General features: G+C 40.5%; 1 protein-coding gene across 1 annotated transcript; it reads right to left on the reverse strand.

Moving 5' to 3' along the window:
- Positions 1-2,064: 2,064 nt before the first annotated feature.
- On the reverse strand, positions 2,065-16,199 carry pcolcea (procollagen C-endopeptidase enhancer a). Its single transcript, XM_088321466.1, has 9 exons — positions 16,024-16,199; positions 13,894-14,002; positions 13,565-13,823; positions 9,166-9,290; positions 6,143-6,279; positions 5,735-6,063; positions 4,084-4,161; positions 3,660-3,830; positions 2,065-3,597 (listed from the first exon to the last, which is right to left on the reverse strand). Exons 1-9 carry the CDS (start codon positions 16,110-16,112, stop codon positions 3,467-3,469), a joined length of 1,428 nt encoding a protein of 475 aa, XP_088177592.1. The 5' UTR covers positions 16,113-16,199; the 3' UTR covers positions 2,065-3,466.
- Positions 16,200-20,197: the final 3,998 nt, after the last annotated feature.

Here is a 20,197-nt window from a genome sequence, read left to right on the forward strand (position 1 = left end):
GTACAGTCCAAAAGCCATCCCGGACCCCCCTTAAGATGAGAACAGAAGAGTTTTTTGGAGCGCGTCAGTGAAATGCACATACTTGCTTATGCCACAAAATGAGCTTGACAGAGGCTGCAATGATGACTTAAGCCAGATGATGGCGTCAGCGAAACTCAGTTTTGCTCTGGGGTCAGATCCAGACTTTCTGCTCTGAGGCGGGCCGAATCAGTAAAATAATGTTTCCAAAATTTTAGATTTTCTTTTCAGTATTTGTCATGATTATCCATGTGACTCAGCTCTGCCCGCTCTTCTGGCGCCAACTGCCGCAGGTTCTTATTGGCTCCCGATCAGTATTTGAACCCAGTCCTGTCTGTCCCCTTTTGTCAGTCCGTCTGCGAACCTCAGTGAACATTAGGCAGGCCTTTTTCGACCCTGACTCCCACCTGTCCCGTTTTTGCTCCCGTCTGTCTCCGGCTACAACCTGTTTGCTCCTGACCACGTCTATTCTCCCGTCTCGGCTTACGACCTTTTTTTTTAATCCCCCGACCACGTCTACTCTCCCGTTCTGGCTTTCGTCTCGCTTCCGACCCCGACCATGCCTTGCTCTCCCAGTCCCGGCTACCGACCCGTTTTTCTGTTCCTGTCATCGCCATCGCTCGCTACGGAAGATCCACTTTCGCGTTCGGAGCACAATCCAAGTACGAGAGCGACTTGCTTCCCGCGTGCAGGGGTCACGGGATCGTGGGCGCAGCCCTTCCTTTTTTCCTTCAATAAAACTTGTGAGGAACGTAACGTAACTCAGTCCCGTTTCCGTTCTGGTCCTGACAGTATTATGTTTTATCATTCAGCCTACAATAGTAACCTACCCTACATATTATAAGCACGGATGACAAGGGATCTTTTCTAGACACATCACATTTCTTTACAGTCAATGGAGATTTTTATCACGTTCGGCATGAGTGAGTTAACTGGTTTGTTTTAACAGTGAATGCAGCTTTACACCTAAACCAACTCACCACGCTATTCAAAGTTGATACTGCCCTCCGGTGGCCAAGTTATAGCATTTATTCAGCACAAGAACACTCGGTTTTTATTCACTCACCCTCTAAGCCCGAGTTGGGTCAGTTGGCCCCTGATAAAAAGACTAACATCTCCTGCTAGCTCCAGTCAGCTGCTCTTCTTATTAAATATTAAATGTACTCTTCCCCAGGTGAACGTGACTCCCTTTTTTCTATCTCAAGTAGAGAATCTATTGTTAGAAGGGAAAGGTATTCAAGGGGTTGGTTAACCCACAAAAATTGTATCCTATCTTGCCTCAAAACTGAAAAAGTTGGAGTTAAGTTTATTACAAAACATGTGAAATGTACTGGACATGAAAATGAAATTGCATTACCTTAAAAATCTTGGCTTTGCATAGTACTACTCTAATCATTGCCCCAAAAATATGAACTAAAGTAAAATAAGAATTTACCGATACTCAACTAACAGTAAAACAGAAACTGCTTTGTGCTCGTCCAAACCCAAAGATGAAGTTTAGTGTATGAAGCAAAAGGTGAATTTTATCCTTTTTCAAAACTGAAACTGTTAAAATCAATTGAGTTACAGAATGTGCAGTATATCCTAGACATGCAAAACATGAAATTGCACTACCCTAAAAACCTTGGCTTCACACTAATAGGTAAAATTGTTGATTTGGGTTACTTTGAGTGTTAGAAGTTTGTATTCTTCCTTGTGCGTTTAAGCCTTCGTTTTTGGTTGCATTAAAAATACAGTGACATCTTATGGTCAAATACTACACACTGTCCCTTTAACACGGGTCAGCAAATAACCTTTACCTTCCTTCCACATAACTCCCAAACTGTTTTGACTTTTACAGTATATAATAGAATACAATTATAAATTGTATGTATAATTAATACATACAATTTCTAATTTTCAGGACTAAGGGTGATTCCACCTAACTTGGCCAAATCATAAAATAATAAAAGTTAATTGATAATATATCCATTTGGACTCATTTATGCGCTTACCCTTTTCCGCCACTAGATGTCAAAAAGCTCTTAACACAACGAGTGACACAAATATATTAAAAACTGTTTATTCATACATAAATTACAAACAACGTTTAAAGGGTAAGTGTGTATTATTTAGAACCTCCGAGAAGTGATAAAACTTAACAATATTTATGTAAATGATAAGCAAAAATACATGAACTGTCATATAAAATTGCGTTTGAAAAAAACAACAACTTTGTAGGTAATGGAATTTCTATTTATTTTACATAGTTTGAGGCACCAAGTAGGAGCTGAGGGTAAGGATGCTCCCAAAAAGCAACAATTTGTGAAAAAAATGAAAAGAAAAATGGAATGTGGTTTGGTCACATGAAGTTTCTGTAGTTTGTATTATTCCCTGTGCTTTTTTGTACTCGTTTTTGGTTGCACTACTTAATACAGCCAGTTGTAAATTAAGGCAACAAGTACTCTTTATCAGTAGAATTTTGTAACTCTACTGTTGTTACAACTTGATGTGTTGCTACGTTATTCCACTATTTTATGCAGACTGCTAATTATAGTTTCTGATGATTGTTGTGTACTCTTGCTTGAATTACATAGTCACATACTCTAGGTAACCCGATCCGGTAAATTTAATCCCTGAAGGGTGCATGTACTTACTTTCAAAATACAGCTGAATAGAGTTATGGTAGCACTTTCTCAAGAAAAGACGGGTTTAATTTCCCCTCATATAGATATTCTCCTTACAGTATATACTAAGATCTTAGCCCAGTAAACAACTGTAAAATCAAATACTGAAATCAGGGAGTTAGCTTATACGTGTATATTTGGTTGTGTGTCACCAGTAGAAAATGTTAGGCAGCGCTCGGGAGGGGTGCGTGGCTTGTACCGAAAGAACAAACTATGGGGAAATCAATGGGGGCAAACTTGAGCACAGAATTTACAGTAAAAGTGCACTGAATTTTGGCATTTTTATTTGTAAAATTATTTTTGCAATACATATGGCTGGAGAAAAACATGTACCTGGAAATAGAGAAGGAAATCTCCAAGTGGTTTGAAGCCCAGAGACAAATTTGATATGTAGTGTCTCGACTGAGTGTTAATTTGTAAGCTCTCAAGATTGCACAGGCTAAGAAATATGATCGGTTCCATGTTCCTTGTGCCAACGTGTGAATCAATGGTCTTAACTGGTTGAAACTGGACAATGTATGCAAGAGTGCTTCCAGATAGGAAGGCGCCTAGCAAAGAAGGTCACAGCAACCTAGTAAGTCAGCTTAAGCCTTCTAATATCTAATATCTGAGAGGCCAAATCTAGGAGTAAGATTTTTCAGTAACGCGCCCAACACTGCAATGATTATACACTGCCCGTTTAAAGACTTTTGTTCCTTTTGTGGGTTATAAAATTCCTGTTATGTTTTTCCACGATATATAAAGTTTCTCTCTGATTTGATGTTGTGCAGACAAGCATCGAATTAGCATGGCTGGTTATTAATGTTTGTCAACAATTTGTGGTGCGGGGCTTTGTATGGAGCTGTGAAGGCCCCGGGTCGTAGGCTGCCACGGCCATCTTCATCCACTTGGCCCATGATGATGTAGTTGGCGCCTGCAGCCAAATAAATCGGTTAACGCGGGTTAGGGTTAGGGTGAGGGTTGACGTGTGTTTACCTCTTCTAAGCAACGGGCATTTCCTGCATTGCGACACCAATCGAACGGACATGGTTTCCCCCACTTGCGTGATGCTGAGTCGACCTGCTTTGTACGTCCTGATTAGGGACACCCCGATGAGGAGCGTGCCCCGGGGCCCGGGAGCCAGAGAGGTTACCTTGCCGGTTATGACTGGGAACAAAACGGATAAGGTTAGCCCAAATAGCTGCTTGCATAAATTCGATGAAATTTCCTGGGTTGTTTTGTATAAAATGGAACAAATTGTTAAGATTTTCCAAATATAATAACCTCCGGTTCTACCAGTGATATGCATTTGGGTCCGTGTCAGGTGAGCCCGGTCAGATTTACAAATAAATGAGCTTATATCATATTCACACTGTCCCCTTTGACTATTTAACCTGAAATTTGAATGTGGCAAACTTACCAAATTCGCTGGCACAGAAACTTGGCTTGATAGTTCCATCCCTTTTACACGCTTTGGCACACTGTGGATTCTGAGCGGCTACAAAAAAAGTACATGATTAAATGAATGAATTACCGTAAATTCCAGACTATAGAGCGCACCTGATTAAAAACCGTGTGCGTTAATTTAAGTAAAAACCCCAATTTTGTTACTGTACAAGCTGAAGCTGATTTTAAGCTGCAAGTTTAAACAGCCAGAAAAAATAAACGTATTCACCTCCATTTCTTATGTTTAGAAAAAAATCTGCAGGCAAATGTCTAGTACAGCAAAGTAACATTGCTCCACGGTTAAGAGACTGTGCACTGCAGCAGTCAATCTTAAACATCTAGCGCAGCAGTCAATGTTATTTAAATTGTTATTAACGTATGTATACATGGAAGTGTGACAAAAATACTCTAAATACAATACTCAGTGTATTAACTGATTAACTGACCAACATTTATAAGCCCTTTACAATCATAACAGCATGTACACACACTAAGCCATTCGACTGATCTTAAGATCTCTCATCCCTTGCGCACATGCAAAGTGATAGAGAGTAGACCAAGTATTGATAATACTCCATTAAAAAATATTGAATTATAAATGCTTGTTATCTTTCTAATAGGGAGTGTCAGCTAATTAATTATTTTAAAATGGCAGCAGGTGACTAATTATCGGGTATGTGAGTCCTATCGGGCCAAAAACTGTGACGTCGTATTAGGCGGTAATCAGTCTGAACTGTCAGCCCTGTAATTATCGCATACCCCCCTCTGTTAGTAAGTAGTTCCAACATATATTATGATTTTCATTCATTCATTTTCTTTACCGCTTATCCTTGCCCAAAGACATTTCGACGTATAACTCTGAGGAGCCGGGATTGAACCTGCCACTAGCGCTTTATCTCCTGAGCTACTGGAAAATACAGTGGATACGATTGCATATGCATACTTACAATAAATGAAACTGCATATGGTTACTGTTCTGCCTTTGAGAAACAGAGTGGTCCTTGAGTGCCCTTTTGTGGTTAATATATTCATTGTTTGTTACTTGAATTTTTTTAGTGGAAAAACCAGAGACATAAGGTTGATGTATGTTCTACCAAATATGCATCCTTTCATCCATTATCTGCACCACTTATCCTCAGTAAGGTTGCAGGGGGTGCTGGAGCCTATCCCAGCTATTTCAGGCAGTAAGCAAGGGACACCCTGAACTGGAACATGCAAATTCCACACAGGAAGGTTCAATCTCATGACCTCAGAATTGTGCCGCACACGTGCTAACCACTGCGCCGCTGTACTGCCATATTTTAATATCATTTTTTTTGGTATTAGTCAAGTATTAGTATTAAATATGCTTAATTTCCTCCCCATCACTTTGTCATGTGCGCAAGGGATGGGAGAGCTTAAGATTATACGCATGGCACAACAAGTGCTGTTGGAATTGTGCGGGCCTCTGAATTTTAGTCAGTACAGTCCGATGAGTTTTGTTTTTGGAATGTTTTGTTATAATTGTTATAATGATGGAAATCACGAAAAGAAGCGTCTTGTAGTCTGGAATTTTCGGTCTAGTTTATCACTCAACAACTAGTTTATCACTCCTTTGAATTAGTCCAAGACGTGGCTTCTCTCACCAGCTCGTCCTCCGTTTGGCTTCGAGTCAACCACTCTCCTGTCCTGGCCCGAGGTTCCGCGTCCATTCGTAGGCCTGACGGGTTTGGGCTTGGTCGGTTCCGGTTCCGGAGGGTCCACATGTCGGACTGGTGCGACGGGTCGCGGCACCTCCGGAGTGGGTTTGACTGCAGGCCGTCTCGCCGGAACCGACCTGGTATCAGAACCGTGCGCTAGCGCTGGGTCGGAGCCACGGGGGATGCTTGAATAGGTGGCCAGGAAGCCGTCAGACGTCACGCTGAGGTCGGACACAAACTGGACGAGAAGCACGTTACCGCTGGTGGTGATCGGACTGCACGGAGGAAGAAAAAACAAAATTGTCAGCTGATTTGCATCACACTGTAGATTTCAATCAGTTTTGTAACGCTCACTTTGGGGCTTTATCGCCACAATATTTTCCAATCAGGCGTGAGTTGTCTCTCTCGCCGCCGTCAAAGAAAGCAACGTAGTCGAAGCGGCAGTAGGTATCCGCCTCCAGGACAAATTTACCAAATTTAACATGGATAACCTGGAAGCCAAGGAGAAATGATTAAAAAGCCCGCCCAAAACGTGGAATTAATGTATAATACCGTTTAAAAGTTTAGGGTTGCTTGCAAATGTCCTTATTTTTGGTGGAGAAGCACTGTTTTTTTCAACGAAGATAACATGAAACTAATCAGAGATACACCCCATATAGTGTTAACGTGGTAAATGACTACTGTAGCTTTAAATGTCAGTTTTTAATGGAATATCTACATGGGGTATAGAGGCCTGTTTCCCACAAGCAGCACTCCAATGTTCTAATAGTGTATTGTGTTTGCTACATGCATTAGAAAAGTAATGATATACACTCAACTGTATGTGCCACTGGAAAAAACTGGACATTTAAGTTTTAGAAATCTGGAGGCTTGCCTTACTGAGATTCAAAGATGGATGTCAAATAATTGTTTACGCCTTAACCCAGAAAAAACTGAAATGTTGATTATTGGTCCAGCTCACTGTCGTCAGTTGTTTTCAAACACTACCCTGAACCTAGACAAATGTAATATCACCCATAGTGACTCGGTCAAAAATCTAGGTGTTATATTTGATCCTAATCTGTCGTTTCAGTTACACGTGAAAAATATTACTAGAATAGCTTTCTACCACCTCCGTAATATTGCGAAGATTCGTTCGATGCTGTCCCAATCAGATGCAGAGATTTTAATTCATGCGTTTATTACTTCTCGGCTTGATTACTGTAATGTATTGCTTTCTGGTCTCCCGATGTCTAGCATTAAAAGTTTGCAGCTGGTTCAGAATGCGGCAGCTAGACTTTTGACTAGGACCAAAAAGTTTGAGCATATTACTCCTATATTGGCCAACTTGCACTGGCTCCCAGTCCACTTAAGATGTGACTTTAAGGTTCTCTTATTAACATATAAATGTTTGCATGGGCTTGCACCCTCTTATCTCTCCGATTTGATTTCCCCCTATGTTCCTGCACGGAGTCTGCGCTCGGAAAATGCCGGTCTACTCGTGACTCCGAGAGCCAAGAAGTCTGCGGGCTCGAGAGCGTTCTCCATCCGGGCCCCGGTGTTATGGAACGCCCTGCCTCTGGAGATAAGATCTGCAACCTCAACGGAAGTTTTTAAATCGAGGCTTAAGACACACTACTATTCCAAAGCATATGATTGATGCCCACCTCATATTCTGTTTTGTCCTGTCTTTTTCCGACGCCTGCCTGGCTGATACGAAGGAGAAGGATGATTTGGGATGGGTCAGCGGACCGGCGTCTGACCTGCAGCATGTCAACCCCTACATTTACCAGCTGGCAGAGACGGGAGGCAGCATCATGGCCGTCATAGACTTTCTGGACTGGTTTGCAGGCTGGGGGCGTCGTTGATGTCATGCACTTTCCGGACATTTTCAACATCTTACCTAATGTTTACTATTATGTGTACAGTAATGCTAATTGTAATTCACCCTGGTCAATCCTGGAAGGGGGATTACCACGTGTGAGGTCCTTTCTCAAGGTTTCTCTTTTCTCCTCACACTGAGGTTTTTGAGTTTTTCCTTGCCCGCATGCTGGTTTAAGATCAGGTAATTGTGTAATTTTGTAACTGTAATCCTGTGCAGTCCTTTGAGACATTTTTGTGATTAAGGGCTATATAAATAAATTTGACTTGACTTGACTTGACTTGACTTGACTTGTCTTGTCTTGACTTGACATGATTGATTAGAAACCTCTTGGGCAATTATCTTAACACAGCTGAAAATAGTGTAGCTGGTTAGAGAAGCTAAAAAAAACGACCTTCCTTCGAGCTAGTCCAGTATATGGAGCATCACGTTTGTGGGTGTGATTAAACGTTCTGAATGGCTAGAAAAAAAGAAAACTTTCACGCAATACTTGACAGTCAATTTCTGTTCGAAAAACTAGAGATTACTTTGTGCAAAAAAATTGTCCAGAAACTGAACATCTCCTACAACGGTGTATACTACTCCCTTCAGTGAACAGCACAAACAGAGAAGAAAGAGAAGTGGGATGTCCCGCTGCAAAACCAAGTGGGAGGAAAAGTACATTGGTGTCTCTAGTTTGAGAAATAGATGCTTTACAAGTCTTCGGATGCAGAGCATGGAAGTATATTCCTGTTCTAAGAAATGGAGGCTATTCCATGCAAGAAATTACAAAGAAACTGAGGAGCTCTGACAACATTGTGTACTACTCCCTTCAGTGAACAGCACAGAGTAGAAAGAAAACCGGGACATCCCGCTGCAAAACCAGACAAGAAGGAAAAGTACATTACAGTCTCTAGTTTGAAAAATAGACGCTTTACAGGTCTTCAAATGCAGAACTTGACAGTCCTTTCCTATTCTAAGAAATAGAGGCCATTCCATGCAAGGAATTGCCAAGGAACTGAAGATTTCCTACAACGGTGTATACTAATCCCTTTAGTGAACAGCACAAAGAAGAAAGAGAACTGAGACGTCCCGCTGCAAAACCAACATGAAGAAAAGTACATCAGAGTCTCTAGTTTGAGAAATAGAAGCTTTACAGGTCTTCAAATATAGAACTTGAAAAGTCCTTTCCTGACCAAAGAAACAGAGGCCATTCCATGCAAGGAATTGCCAAGAAACTGAAGATTTCCTACAACGGTGTATACTACTCCCTTCAGTGAACAGAGTAGAAAGAAAAAAAATATATTAGAGTCTTTAGTTTGAGAAATAGACGCTTTACAGGTCCTCAGCGAGCAGTTTTGTTAAATAGTGTCGACAGAAAAAGCCATTTCTGAGACTGGCCAACAAAATAAAAAAATAACATGGGCAAAAGAACACAGAGAATGGACAACTCTTTTGCTAAATAAAAGTGTTTAACGGAAAACATAAAATTGCCTAAGTGACCCCAAACTTTTGAACGGTAGCGTATGTGGTAAACCTTGTCAGATTCCACGGTAATGAGCCAAGAGCAGCTGGTTCCTGGTGGATACTTCTTGTTGGGCCAGTTTGGCGTCATGATCTCTCCCTGAGATTTTGTCATCTTGCCACCACAGAACTGCTGATCTAAATCCAGCCACAAAACCAGAAGAAATTTTAAGGTAGATCTGTGATTGTTCCCAAAAAATACCGTGTTCTCTCATGCGCATGGTGACTGTGTATGGATGACATTTAAAGATACACCTGTTTTGATTGAAAGTATATTTTCCAGACTATTCTGCTTGACTTTTAGGCATTTTAGGACCATTTCCTGTAACTTTGTGGGTCACTTTCTGTTGATTTTGAAGCACTGTTAGGACACTTTGTGTTAGTTTTACCTCACTTTTGTTTGCGTTGGAGGAATTTAAAGCCATGAACTGTTACTCTTGGGTAATTTGCAGCCTTCCAGGTCACTTCCTGTTGATACTGTGATACTTTCATTGGGTGTTTTCCTGTTGACTTTGGGGTGCTAGTATATCACCTTCTGTTACTTTTGGGACACAAAGGCGTGATGATGGTGCACTTCAGAGTAACTTCCTGTTTTTATAGGCTATTTCCTAGTCACTTCCAGTTATTTTTGGGGAACTCCGGAGTAACTTCCTGTTGATTTGGTTGCACTTAAAAGTGACTTTCTATCCAATTTTAGAGACTCCAAAATCATTTCCTCTTGATTTTGCGGCACTGAGAGTGGATACATGTTATTTTTTTGGGTCCACCATAGAGTGACTTCCTGACACTCTAGGGCAGAGGTGTCAAACTCATTTTAACTCGGGGGCCTCACGATAGAACAAATATTCTGTCGGGGGCTGGACTAGTAGATTAAAGAGAAAGAAAAAGAGAGATAAAGAAATATGAGAAAGAGGGAGGGAAAAAGAGAGAGGGTGGGACAAAGAAAGAAAAAAAGAGAGAGGGAAAGAGCGTGGGAAACAAAAGAGATAAAAAGAGAAGTCATGAGAGAGGGGGAAAGAAAGGGAGAGGAAGAAGGAAATCCAAAGAGAAGAAAAAAGACAGAAGGAGAGAAAAGAGAAAAGAAAGCACAAAGGGTAGGAAGCGAGAAAGAGAAAAGAGAGAAAAGGAAAAAAGGAAATTAGAGCAAAATTAGTTAAAAAGACAGAGAGAGAGAAAGAGACAAAGAGCAACAAAGGAAGAGAAAAAGAGAGACACGGAGAGTGAAAGAGACAGAGACAGAGAGTGGGAGAAAAGGGGTGGAAAAGAAAGAGAGAGAGAGAGCGAGAGAGAGAGAGAGAGAGAGAGAGAGAGAGAAATAAATACAAGTCCAGTGTCTTTGTTCGAGGCACCTGGCTTTGGCAACATCAAGTTGACATATTTCAACCTGCAGTTTGTTTTTCTCTTGCGCTTCTCTGAGTGTTGTCTCACGGGCCGGATTCATTCCCTTAGCGGGCCTGATCTGGCCCGCGGGCCGCCTGTTTGACACCTGTGCTCTAGGGTATCGATGTCAAACTAGCAGGCCACATCCGGCCCAGTGTAGAATTATATCCAGCCCGTAAAATAATTTTATATAAATATACTATGATGGCGCGCCTCTATGTAACGCTGATAACTCTCGAACTACAGATCGCACAATGCAGCGCTTCTGCTGTCGTCACAAGACTTCCTGAAAATGTTCCTGCATCAATCGAGTTAGCTGTAACATAATGAGGGCAGACACTTTTAAAACTATCTACTGACAAACAAGACCGAAAAGTAAAATTATTAGTGATTCTTTAGTGTCAAGAAGCGGAGATGTGACGTACAGGGACTAACTTCTATTTATCACGATAGGGCGGCATTAGCTCAGGAGGTAGAGCGCTTGTTTTGGGATCAAGAGGTCGCAGCTTTGATTCCCGGCTCCTCCAAGTCATATGTCGAAGTGTCCTTGGGCAAGACACTGAGGTAGTTTCCTTGCATGGTTGACACTATTATCGGTTAGTTAGAGTGTAAAAAGGGAAAAAGTGAAGCAAATTGTAAAGCGCTTCGGGAGGTTTTCATTGACTTGAAAAGCGCTATATAAATGCAGACCATTTACATTTACATGTAATGGAAGGCTTATTGGAGAAAAGCAGGGTGACATTTCTGCTTATGTGTAATACGTGGATGCTAAATTCTCACAATGGCCGAGTAAAAAGTTGATTCACAAAACAGCCTTTCAAAACCGAGGAGGCTAAATAATTGTAAACGGACTTTGCTTCTCTGTGGAGCTAATGTGGCCCTGATAAAGGAATTTAATGCAAAACGGCACAACAAGACAAAACATCAGAATAAACTGAAAAACCTGAATGTAGAGCAGAAGACAAAGAAAGTTGAAGAGTTAAAGAATAATATGAGGATCCAGCACACGTTTTTCACCAAAGCAAAATCCCAAGGTGAAAAGCACAAATTGGATTTAGATTTCCTTGCCCCCATGTTGGTTCCAGATCAGGGGATGGTGTAGTAATAGTCTGAAAAAATAGTCTGTGTAATAACCTGTGAAGGCCTTTGAGACTCTTTGTGATTAGGAGCTATACAAATAAAAATGACTTGACTTGACTTTTTTTTTCATATTTTAATTGGTATCGTTTTGACAGAAGATATCCCTATGAAGAGCAACATTTTATAAGTTATCTAATGTTTAGGTTTGTTTATTCTGGGATACTATTCCTAACTGTTTTAAGTTCATATTTATGTTTAAAAGAAAGTCAAGTCTGAGTGTATTGAATAAATATTTATCCTGTTCATCCAGCGACCAAAGGTGTGGCTTTGAGTTTTGGCCCTTTGTGTAATTGAGTTTGACACATCTGCTCCAGAGTGACGTCCTATTATTTTGGTGGCAATCTAGAGTCTATTCACGTTGGTTTTAGGACATTTGCATGTCAATTCCTGTTTTGAAGTTCCAGGTCACTTCCTATTAATTTGGTTGCACTCTAAAGTAACTTCCTATTAATTTTCAGTCAATATAGAATCACTTCCTCTGACTTTGGTGTACTTTAGAGTTAATAAATGTTATTTTTAGCCACTCCAGAAGGAGTTCCTGTTTGGTTTTAGCCACTCTTGAGGGACTTCCTGTTTATTTTGGGGCGCTCTTAAGTGACTTCCTGTTAATTTGATGTCACTTTCTAAGAACGTCTGTTGGTTTTGGGACACTTGCAAGTCAATTCCTGTATTTATAGAAGTTGCAGTTAATCTTGGGGACAGCATTACTAGGTCCTGTGTTGTGGGTTATTTTATGCTGATTCGGGTTTGACTTGAGAGTAAGTCCTGGTCACTTCCATATGATTTGGGAGCAAGTTTGTGCAATTTTCAGTTCGTATTGGGGCTTTTTGAGGACATTTCCTGTTGCTTTTGGTGCACTTCCAAGTCACTACTTGTTGATTCTGGGGTACTTACAAGTCACTACCTGTAGATTTTGCACTATTTTCCAGAATGCTTCTTGTTGCTTTTGTAACACTTCAGGGTTACTTGCTGTCAGTTTTGGGTTACATGTTGTTGGTTTTGGGGCACTTTGAGCTGACTTTATGTTTCTGGGACACTTGTCACTCATTTTCTGTTGATTTGGGGTACTTTTAGGTCACATCATGTTGCCTTTGAGGCCATTCATGATCACTTCCTCTTGCTTTTGAGGCCTTGAAGAATCATAATCTGTGGATTTTGGGGCACTCTCAAGCCACTTCCTGGAGATTACTGTTGGTTTTGAGGTAATAAATTATCACTTTTTGAATCACTTTCTGTTAATTTTGGGGCACTTGCAAACCACTGATATTTTGTGTCTTTTCCAGGCCACTTCCTTTTGTTGTTGTAGCAATTCCAGGCTACTTTCTCTTAATTTTGAGGAACTTGCAAGTACTCCTGCAGATTTGGGTGCATTTGAAAGCCATTTCTGTTGCTTTTGCCGCACTTTCTGTCGGGTAAGGCTCACTTTCAAGTCACTTCTTGTTGACTTTTGTTACTTAAGAGTCAGTTCCTGTTGATTTTGCAGCCTTTCCAAGCCATTCCCTGTTGTTTTTTGCATCACTTCTAGGTCGCTTGCTGGTTTTGGCGACTAATTGTTGGTTTTGGAGTACTCGGAGGTCACTTGCAGCTGACTTCCTGTTGATTTGGGGCACTTTTAGTCACATTCTGTTGCCTTTGAGGTAATTCATGATCACATCCTGCCTTTCGATGCCCTTAATAAATACTTCCTCTTAATTTAGTTGCACTTGCAAGTTCTCTTGTAGATTTGGGTGCGTTTCTCTGCATTTTCATGTTGCTTTTGTAGTACTTAGGGTCACTGCCTGTTAGGTTTGGATCAACAATTGTTGGTTTTGGGGGACTTTCTGTTGAATATTCTGAAAAACTTCTGTATTCAAGTAGAAAAAATTGGGTTTTGGCAGAGTTTCTGGACCTACCTTCAGCATAAGGCGTTACGCCACTGAAGTAGGCAACAAATCCTCGCCCGTTGGTCTCTTCATCCGTCACCATCTCTAGCATCATAACATTGGTGGTGGAAATAAGAGCACCCGGCCGAAACGTCCCGCAGAAACGGCCCAGTTTCTGCACCGTGTTAGATCCGCCGTTGTAAACGTCAAGGTAGTCGTAGCGACACATTGAGTCAGCTTCCAGGTCAAAAATCCGAAAGGTGAGCATGACCACTTTACCTTCCGGGACCTAGTGAGAACCCAAGAGGTTTAGTCAAACAAACGGGGACGTTGTTTAAACTTGTGGCAAACTGACTTACTGTGATGGTCCAGGTGCATCTGCTCTTTGGTTTGTAATGAGTCGGGAAGCCCTCGCTGCCGACAAATCCTGAATCTGCCTCCAGCGATCCCCCGCAGTGGAAGACAGGCCTGGGGAGAAGGTCATGAGTCAACAAGATTAGCAGGCTTTGGCAAAAAGGCAAGAATTGCACAAATGCGTCAACTCGGCATGCTGCTTTTGTAATATTTACATAAACCCCCAATGGGAGTCTCAAACTGTAAACTGTTTTTGCCAATTGCTCAACAGTGGAATTTTCGGGAAAAAATCAACCTCCCTTGTGCTCAGATTGAGATGCATTCCAAAAACTTTAACTTAGAAGAAAACAAAGCAATTAAACTCATTTTTCGTGAATGACTGTTTTATAGTTAAGGTTATAGTTTCGTAAACATTTTTTGTGTTAGTTCAAAGATAATTGTTAAAAAAAGAGCATCAATAGATTTGCAGTGGGACGTCAGTGAAAAAAATGCGTCTGCCTTGTAAAGTTACTTTGAGGATAACGATGAATGCCAGACACTTTATGGGGGGCTACATTCTAGAAAGTGCTGAATGCAATAGTCTAGTGTTTGTTCATTTTCGGTGACAAATGAGAACCAAATAATTTTTTAAAGGCTGCAACAAATGACGATTTCAGTATTTGATTCATCTGTCGACTGATGAATCTGAATTGAATTGTCCTTGTCATTGATAACAACATAGGGAAAGACATGACACTCCAGAATAAACACTGAGTAAAGACTTTTAAAGACAAGAATAAGATAAAAGACTGTCAGAATCAACAAGCAAACTTTATAAAAGCATGTGCTTTAGGAGTGACCTAATTTAAGATAATAGTGAAATGAAAATATCGTACATGGTAACAGTACTGCAATGAAAAGAAGCGTTATAACATTCAGTTGCAACAAAAAAAATCCCAAATATGTCGCAAGATATATATGTTCACAGTTGTGTACACTTGTTTATTGTGATGATGGTCCTGGGGAAGAAACTGAATGTTTTTATGCCTAATCAAAACACGAGTGTCTATTATAGGACCTCCTCACTGTATTCTGTAGTGCAAACAAAAACAAATGATAAAAAGCACAGAAAAGAATACAAACTACGGAGACCATAAGTTACCAAAACGCACTGTTTCACTTCATATATTTTCCCCCAAGCCGTTTTGAGCTTTTTGGGAACCTGTAGCAGCTAGATGGCCAATAATTATGTCAGGTACTTCTTGATGAAGCTAATGTTATGTAAAAAAAACACAAATTTCACTGCCTATCAGTATTTTTGCTTGTAATTTAAATCAATATTGTTTTTTTAATAAACACAATTTTATACCACTACTAAATGATACACACAGTACCTTTTTAAATAAAAAACTGATCACATTATAGGTATTAGTATTTAATGAACTGTAAGAATATGTAAATCAGTAGATGTGATCACATACTCTATTTTTACTCCAAAATATTTAATAAAAAACAACATGTGCTTGTTTAAAACTGGAAGAAGAAATCTTTGACCAAAATGGAAATCGAATGTGAGTATTGAAGCGGTTTACACAAAAAGTCTCAAAATGAAGCAGCCTAAACTAAAATGCTAGTTTCGAGACAAGTTTTTGTTGTTTAAATTTTAAAAAGGGATTGATTTTGGGGGGAAATTGGTTGGAGTTTTTAAGAGGAGAAAAGTGGTAGAGTTGGTAAGTAACTATTTATACTCAAATGAACTGCATTCTCACAGTTGAGATCAGTTATATTTGTAGAAAAAGGCTGTTACATTTAGAAAAGGGAATTGTCTGTAATTATGGAAAGCTGAAAGTTTGGGGATTTGGAGAATGTATAAATCAATGGATATTTTAGTTTAATTGATTAATTGCGAATTAATTGAATTACTTTCGCAGTCCTCAATACAACTTTTTTATACTTAGGTCATTTCCAGCAAAAACACGCCCACTTTGTCTTGCCAAATTGTGAAGACAATGTCCAAAACAAAACAGTCGTACTGCACTCTGTGATAAAAATCTGGCAAAACATCTGGTAGCTTAGACATCGTAGACGACAAATCAACAAACTGCAGCCAATCAAAAAAGAAGAAATTGTAGGCGCAACTTCTCGCGTGACCTCACCTGGTGTAGTTGCTCTCCTGGGCCCGAGCCCATCCCAGAAACAGTGATAGGAGCAAGGAGATGCCCCACATGCTTTCACGTGCATTCATGATGCATTCGCCAAGGTTCCGTTGAAAGAGAAGGGTAAATTAGCGGTGTCAGACAGGAGAACTTCAGAGGGGAGGTAGGAGGAGCGACTCAAGGGTTGCTTGTAGTGTGGGAGGGGAGAGCCAATTCTAGAAGGAGATGGTAAAAGGACAAAAATTGCAAGAAAGAACCCGGAGGGGGTCGACAAGCTGTGGGAGGGAGTACAAGGCTTTAATTACAACCAGATGTTTTTTTTTTACTACAGGTTTAGATAGGAACGAAGGGGGTAGCTTCGTGGGGGGTTGAGTTGGAACATCTCAGAAAAAAGCTAAACCAAGGTGATTTGGATTCCTTTTCAACTGTCATTTCTTTGTGGATTGATTATCATTTTAAATTGTGTGCGCCGTATATATAAAGCAGAAGACAGTGGCATCTAGACCAGAGGTCACCAAATCCTACCTTCATGAAAGTAAATATATATTCATACAGTATGTGACAAAAGTAAATAAACCCCTCACATTTAGTCTGTGTAAAGCTTATATAGCAGGGTAAATGTATTTAAAAAAAAATAGGGCCATTAGTAGCTAAACCCTTGGTAGCAAAAGTGAGTTAAGTAAAAGTTCCTGAAGTTCAATATTTTGTGTGGCCACCATGATTTTGCAAAATTAATTTAATTCTCCTGGCCATGGATGATAACAGAGTCTCACACATTGCCACTGGAATCCTCTTCCACTCTTCCATGACAAGATGACAGAGATGGGGGATATTCAAGCTCTTGTGCTTCGACACCTTCCGCTTGAGGATGCCCCAAAGATGTTCGATATTGATTTAGATCTAAAGACATGCTTGACCAGTCCATCATCTTTACCCTTAGCCCTTTTACAAAAGCCTTGCTCAGCTTAGAAGAGTATTTGGGGTCATTGTGAGGCTGAAACATTGCCCGGCGACCCAGTTTCTGGAGGGAGGCGATCCTTCTGTGCTCCAGTTTTTCACAGTACATAGTTGAGTTTGTATTTCTCTTAATGAAATGCAACTCCCGGATTCTAGTTGCATTCATGCAGACCCAAACCATGACATTCTTAACACCATGCTTGACTTAAGGCACGACACAAACATGTTTGTACTCCTCACCTGGTTGCCGCCACACATACTTCATACCATCTGAGCCAAATAAATTAATATTTGTTTTCATCAGACCGGAGGATATATTTTCAGTAAGCCATGGCCTTTGTTCTCATACTACCTTTCATTGTGTCAAAGCAACGTTTCTTTAGTGATGTATTATTTAACATTTTAATATAATATCTGCGGAAATGTGTGCATACTCACTTTTGTGACATCCATCCATCCATCCATCCATCCTTTATCTGTCCCGCTTATCCTCAGTAGGGTTGCTGGGCGCTGTAGCCCATCCCAGTTATCTCCGGGCAGTGGGCAGGGACACCCTGAACTGGTTACCAGCTAGTTGCAGGACACACAGGGACAGACAACTCACTCGCTCATTCACACATACCTAGGGACAACTTGGACTAGCCAATTAACCTGACATGTATGTACTTTTGGAATAGAGGAGGAAACCGGAGTACCCAGAGGAAACCCAAACAAGCACGAGGAGAACATGCAAACTCCACACAGAAAAGCTGGTAGCTGGATTTGATCCCATGACCTCAGAACTGTGCCGCAAACACGCTTACCGCACAGCCGCCGTACCTCCCTTTTGTGACATACTGTATCTGTATTTTTTTATACATAACATATATTTGTTCTACTGTGCACAAAATAAACTGTTCAGAACTAACCCCACATAGTGTATGAATTACAATTAATGACAGAACTGCAAACCAGTGTGACGTTGGCTGTTGCCTTTGAGAGAACATTTAAGGTATGCATAACTTCACCTTGGTCAAGTTCTACTCTTATACCATTTTCTCTACAAAGTCTGTTCCTCTTGTTGTTTTTATTTTGACCATCCTCAAAATGGATTGCTCTCAAAGATATGGTATTAAAAAATGCCAGGGCTTTCTGCAATATTTGGATATTTATTCATTTCTTTACACCAAAACTTTGAGAGTTTTATTTTTCTGAAGAGCTGTTGAACCTGGTTCTGCTGAATTTCAATGATTTCTTCATTGTATTCATCATTGACTTATGTTGCCTCATCATTAAACTTGAATGGCAGTCTCACCCATGCTGTACATGAGGCTTGTGCATGGAAGTATCCATCAAAAGCTTATCTAAGTGCATAGCAATTGCTTGTTTCAGTTATATGGGTACAGAAATCTCACCAATTCCAAATACATCTTCAAAGTTACACAGTTCTCAAGGAGGGGAAAGTTTGTGAAGTTATATCTAACCTAATTGTTCGACCACTTTCGCGGCGTAGGCTCCACCGAAACGCTGAGACTGACTCACCGAACCCCTAGGGTTTGATCAAACCAAGGTTCAGAACCACTGATCTATACCCTGACCACATCTCACTTGGTAGGGGAAAATTTTGTTTCACCACGTCTTCTAACTAACACAAAAATCAAAACCTCGAAAGGTTTAGATGTTAACTCCTTAGAGTTTTACAAGTAATAGTCGAGCACATATTGCAAACCAAAGACATCAGTGCACACATGTACAGCATTTTCAGAGAAAGACACTTCTCGGGTGCTCCTTGTCCAAAGTTTGTTTTTCATTAAAAATAAGGAAGCCACTAATATTGCAATGCACATTTTACCATGTGATACTCAAAATCTCAGAATGAACGAGTTTTCCCCCGCTGATTTTGGATCTGGTATCATCTCCGGAGATCAGGAAGACACTTTACATCAACAAACATGGCAACCAGATGATGAAGGTGCTGTATCTGAGTCAGATGAGGAAGCTTCTCCTGCTACTGGTTTCCATTCAAAGCAATATTTGTTTAAAATGGGAGATCAAACCCCTTTCCCAAAAAAACAGCTTGGAAAGGCATGGGAGAAGCAGCCTGTACTGGAAGTGGTGCCCCGATGACTAGATGGTTAAGGGATCAATAACCAGTGAACCAAATCACTTTGTATTCAATGACGACATTCTTCAAGCACTTAGTTCTGTAACATGTGGTGAGATTTGTGTCTGTTAAAAGGCAAAGCCAGATTTACAAATCAGTGTACTTTAAAACATTTTCATCATTTGATTGGCAGGTTAAGAAATCAATATCCAAACAGTGGGGAAAAACACTTTATTATCTTACCTTAATTTATAAATGAAGTCAACGTGCTGGATCTTTTGAGTAATAGCATCAATTTGTCAGTAATCCTCCATTATGAAAAGAGTCCATGCAACCATAAATATATTTGTAGATGGTTTGACTTGATTCAGTGTTGTCTTGCTGAGGGGATGAGGTTTACATATCATTTCACGAGTGTCAAAGTACATCAGACATGGCCTGCTTTTAAAAGTAACTGAGTAAGACACCATGTTGTAACCACATTTGAGTAACGAAATGTTATCAATAATCTGTTACAGTACTCGTTACAGCTAAAAGTAATCGTGTTTCTTTGGATCACTTTGCTCCCAACACTGGTGATGGTCGTGACAAAGAAACTGTCACTAGCGTGTCTCTAAATCGTTCAAAATGGTCTGTTTACAATCGTACCATAGCCTGCATGGCAAACATATCCATTAAGCCAATCCTGCTCCGTTGGAGTCTAATTTGTGATTTTCCCGAGCTAATGCTAGCAACCCTGTGACATATCCTTGTATCTTCCTCAACCCCAGGATGTCCTTTGGATCCATACAGAATCTGAGTCAGGGAGACGTAAGAGACCCCCCTCCACGGATGAGTCAACCTTTTGCTCGACACAGCCGAGGGCTGGAGTGGGAAAAAGCAGACACTTTGACGCGCTTGCTGACCTACAACCGCTTGATCTGGGTCTGGAACAACCCAGGCCGACAGCCAATAAAAACACAAGGCACAGTTTCCACAGAGTACTGTCTCCAGTTACATGTGGCCTGTGACTTAAAAGCCTTGAAAGAATACTTGTCCTCTGATTTAATAGTTCACTTTTTACAACCTTAAAGAAATGATTCCTAATGCCAAAAGAGATCTGCTGGGGGTAACGACTATGCGCAGGTCAAAGCA

This window comes from Urocampus carinirostris, chromosome 17 (genome assembly GCF_059441175.1).
Source record: "Urocampus carinirostris isolate Australia breed hairy pipefish chromosome 17, RoL_Ucar_1.0, whole genome shotgun sequence".
In the NCBI taxonomy this organism is placed as follows: Eukaryota; Metazoa; Chordata; class Actinopteri; order Syngnathiformes; family Syngnathidae; genus Urocampus; species Urocampus carinirostris.

Coding starts and splice junctions, on each gene's coding strand:
- pcolcea (XM_088321466.1), bottom strand. CDS start 16,112: ATGAATGCACGTGAAAGCATGTGGGGCATCTCCTTGCTCCTATCACTG. Junction 6,280..9,165: donor TTACCGTGGAATCTGACAAG/GTTTACCACATA, acceptor CTTGGCTTCCAG/GTTATCCATGTTAAATTTGG. Junction 4,162..5,734: donor GCCAAACGGAGGACGAGCTG/GTGAGAGAAGCC, acceptor CTTTTTTTGTAG/CCGCTCAGAATCCACAGTGT.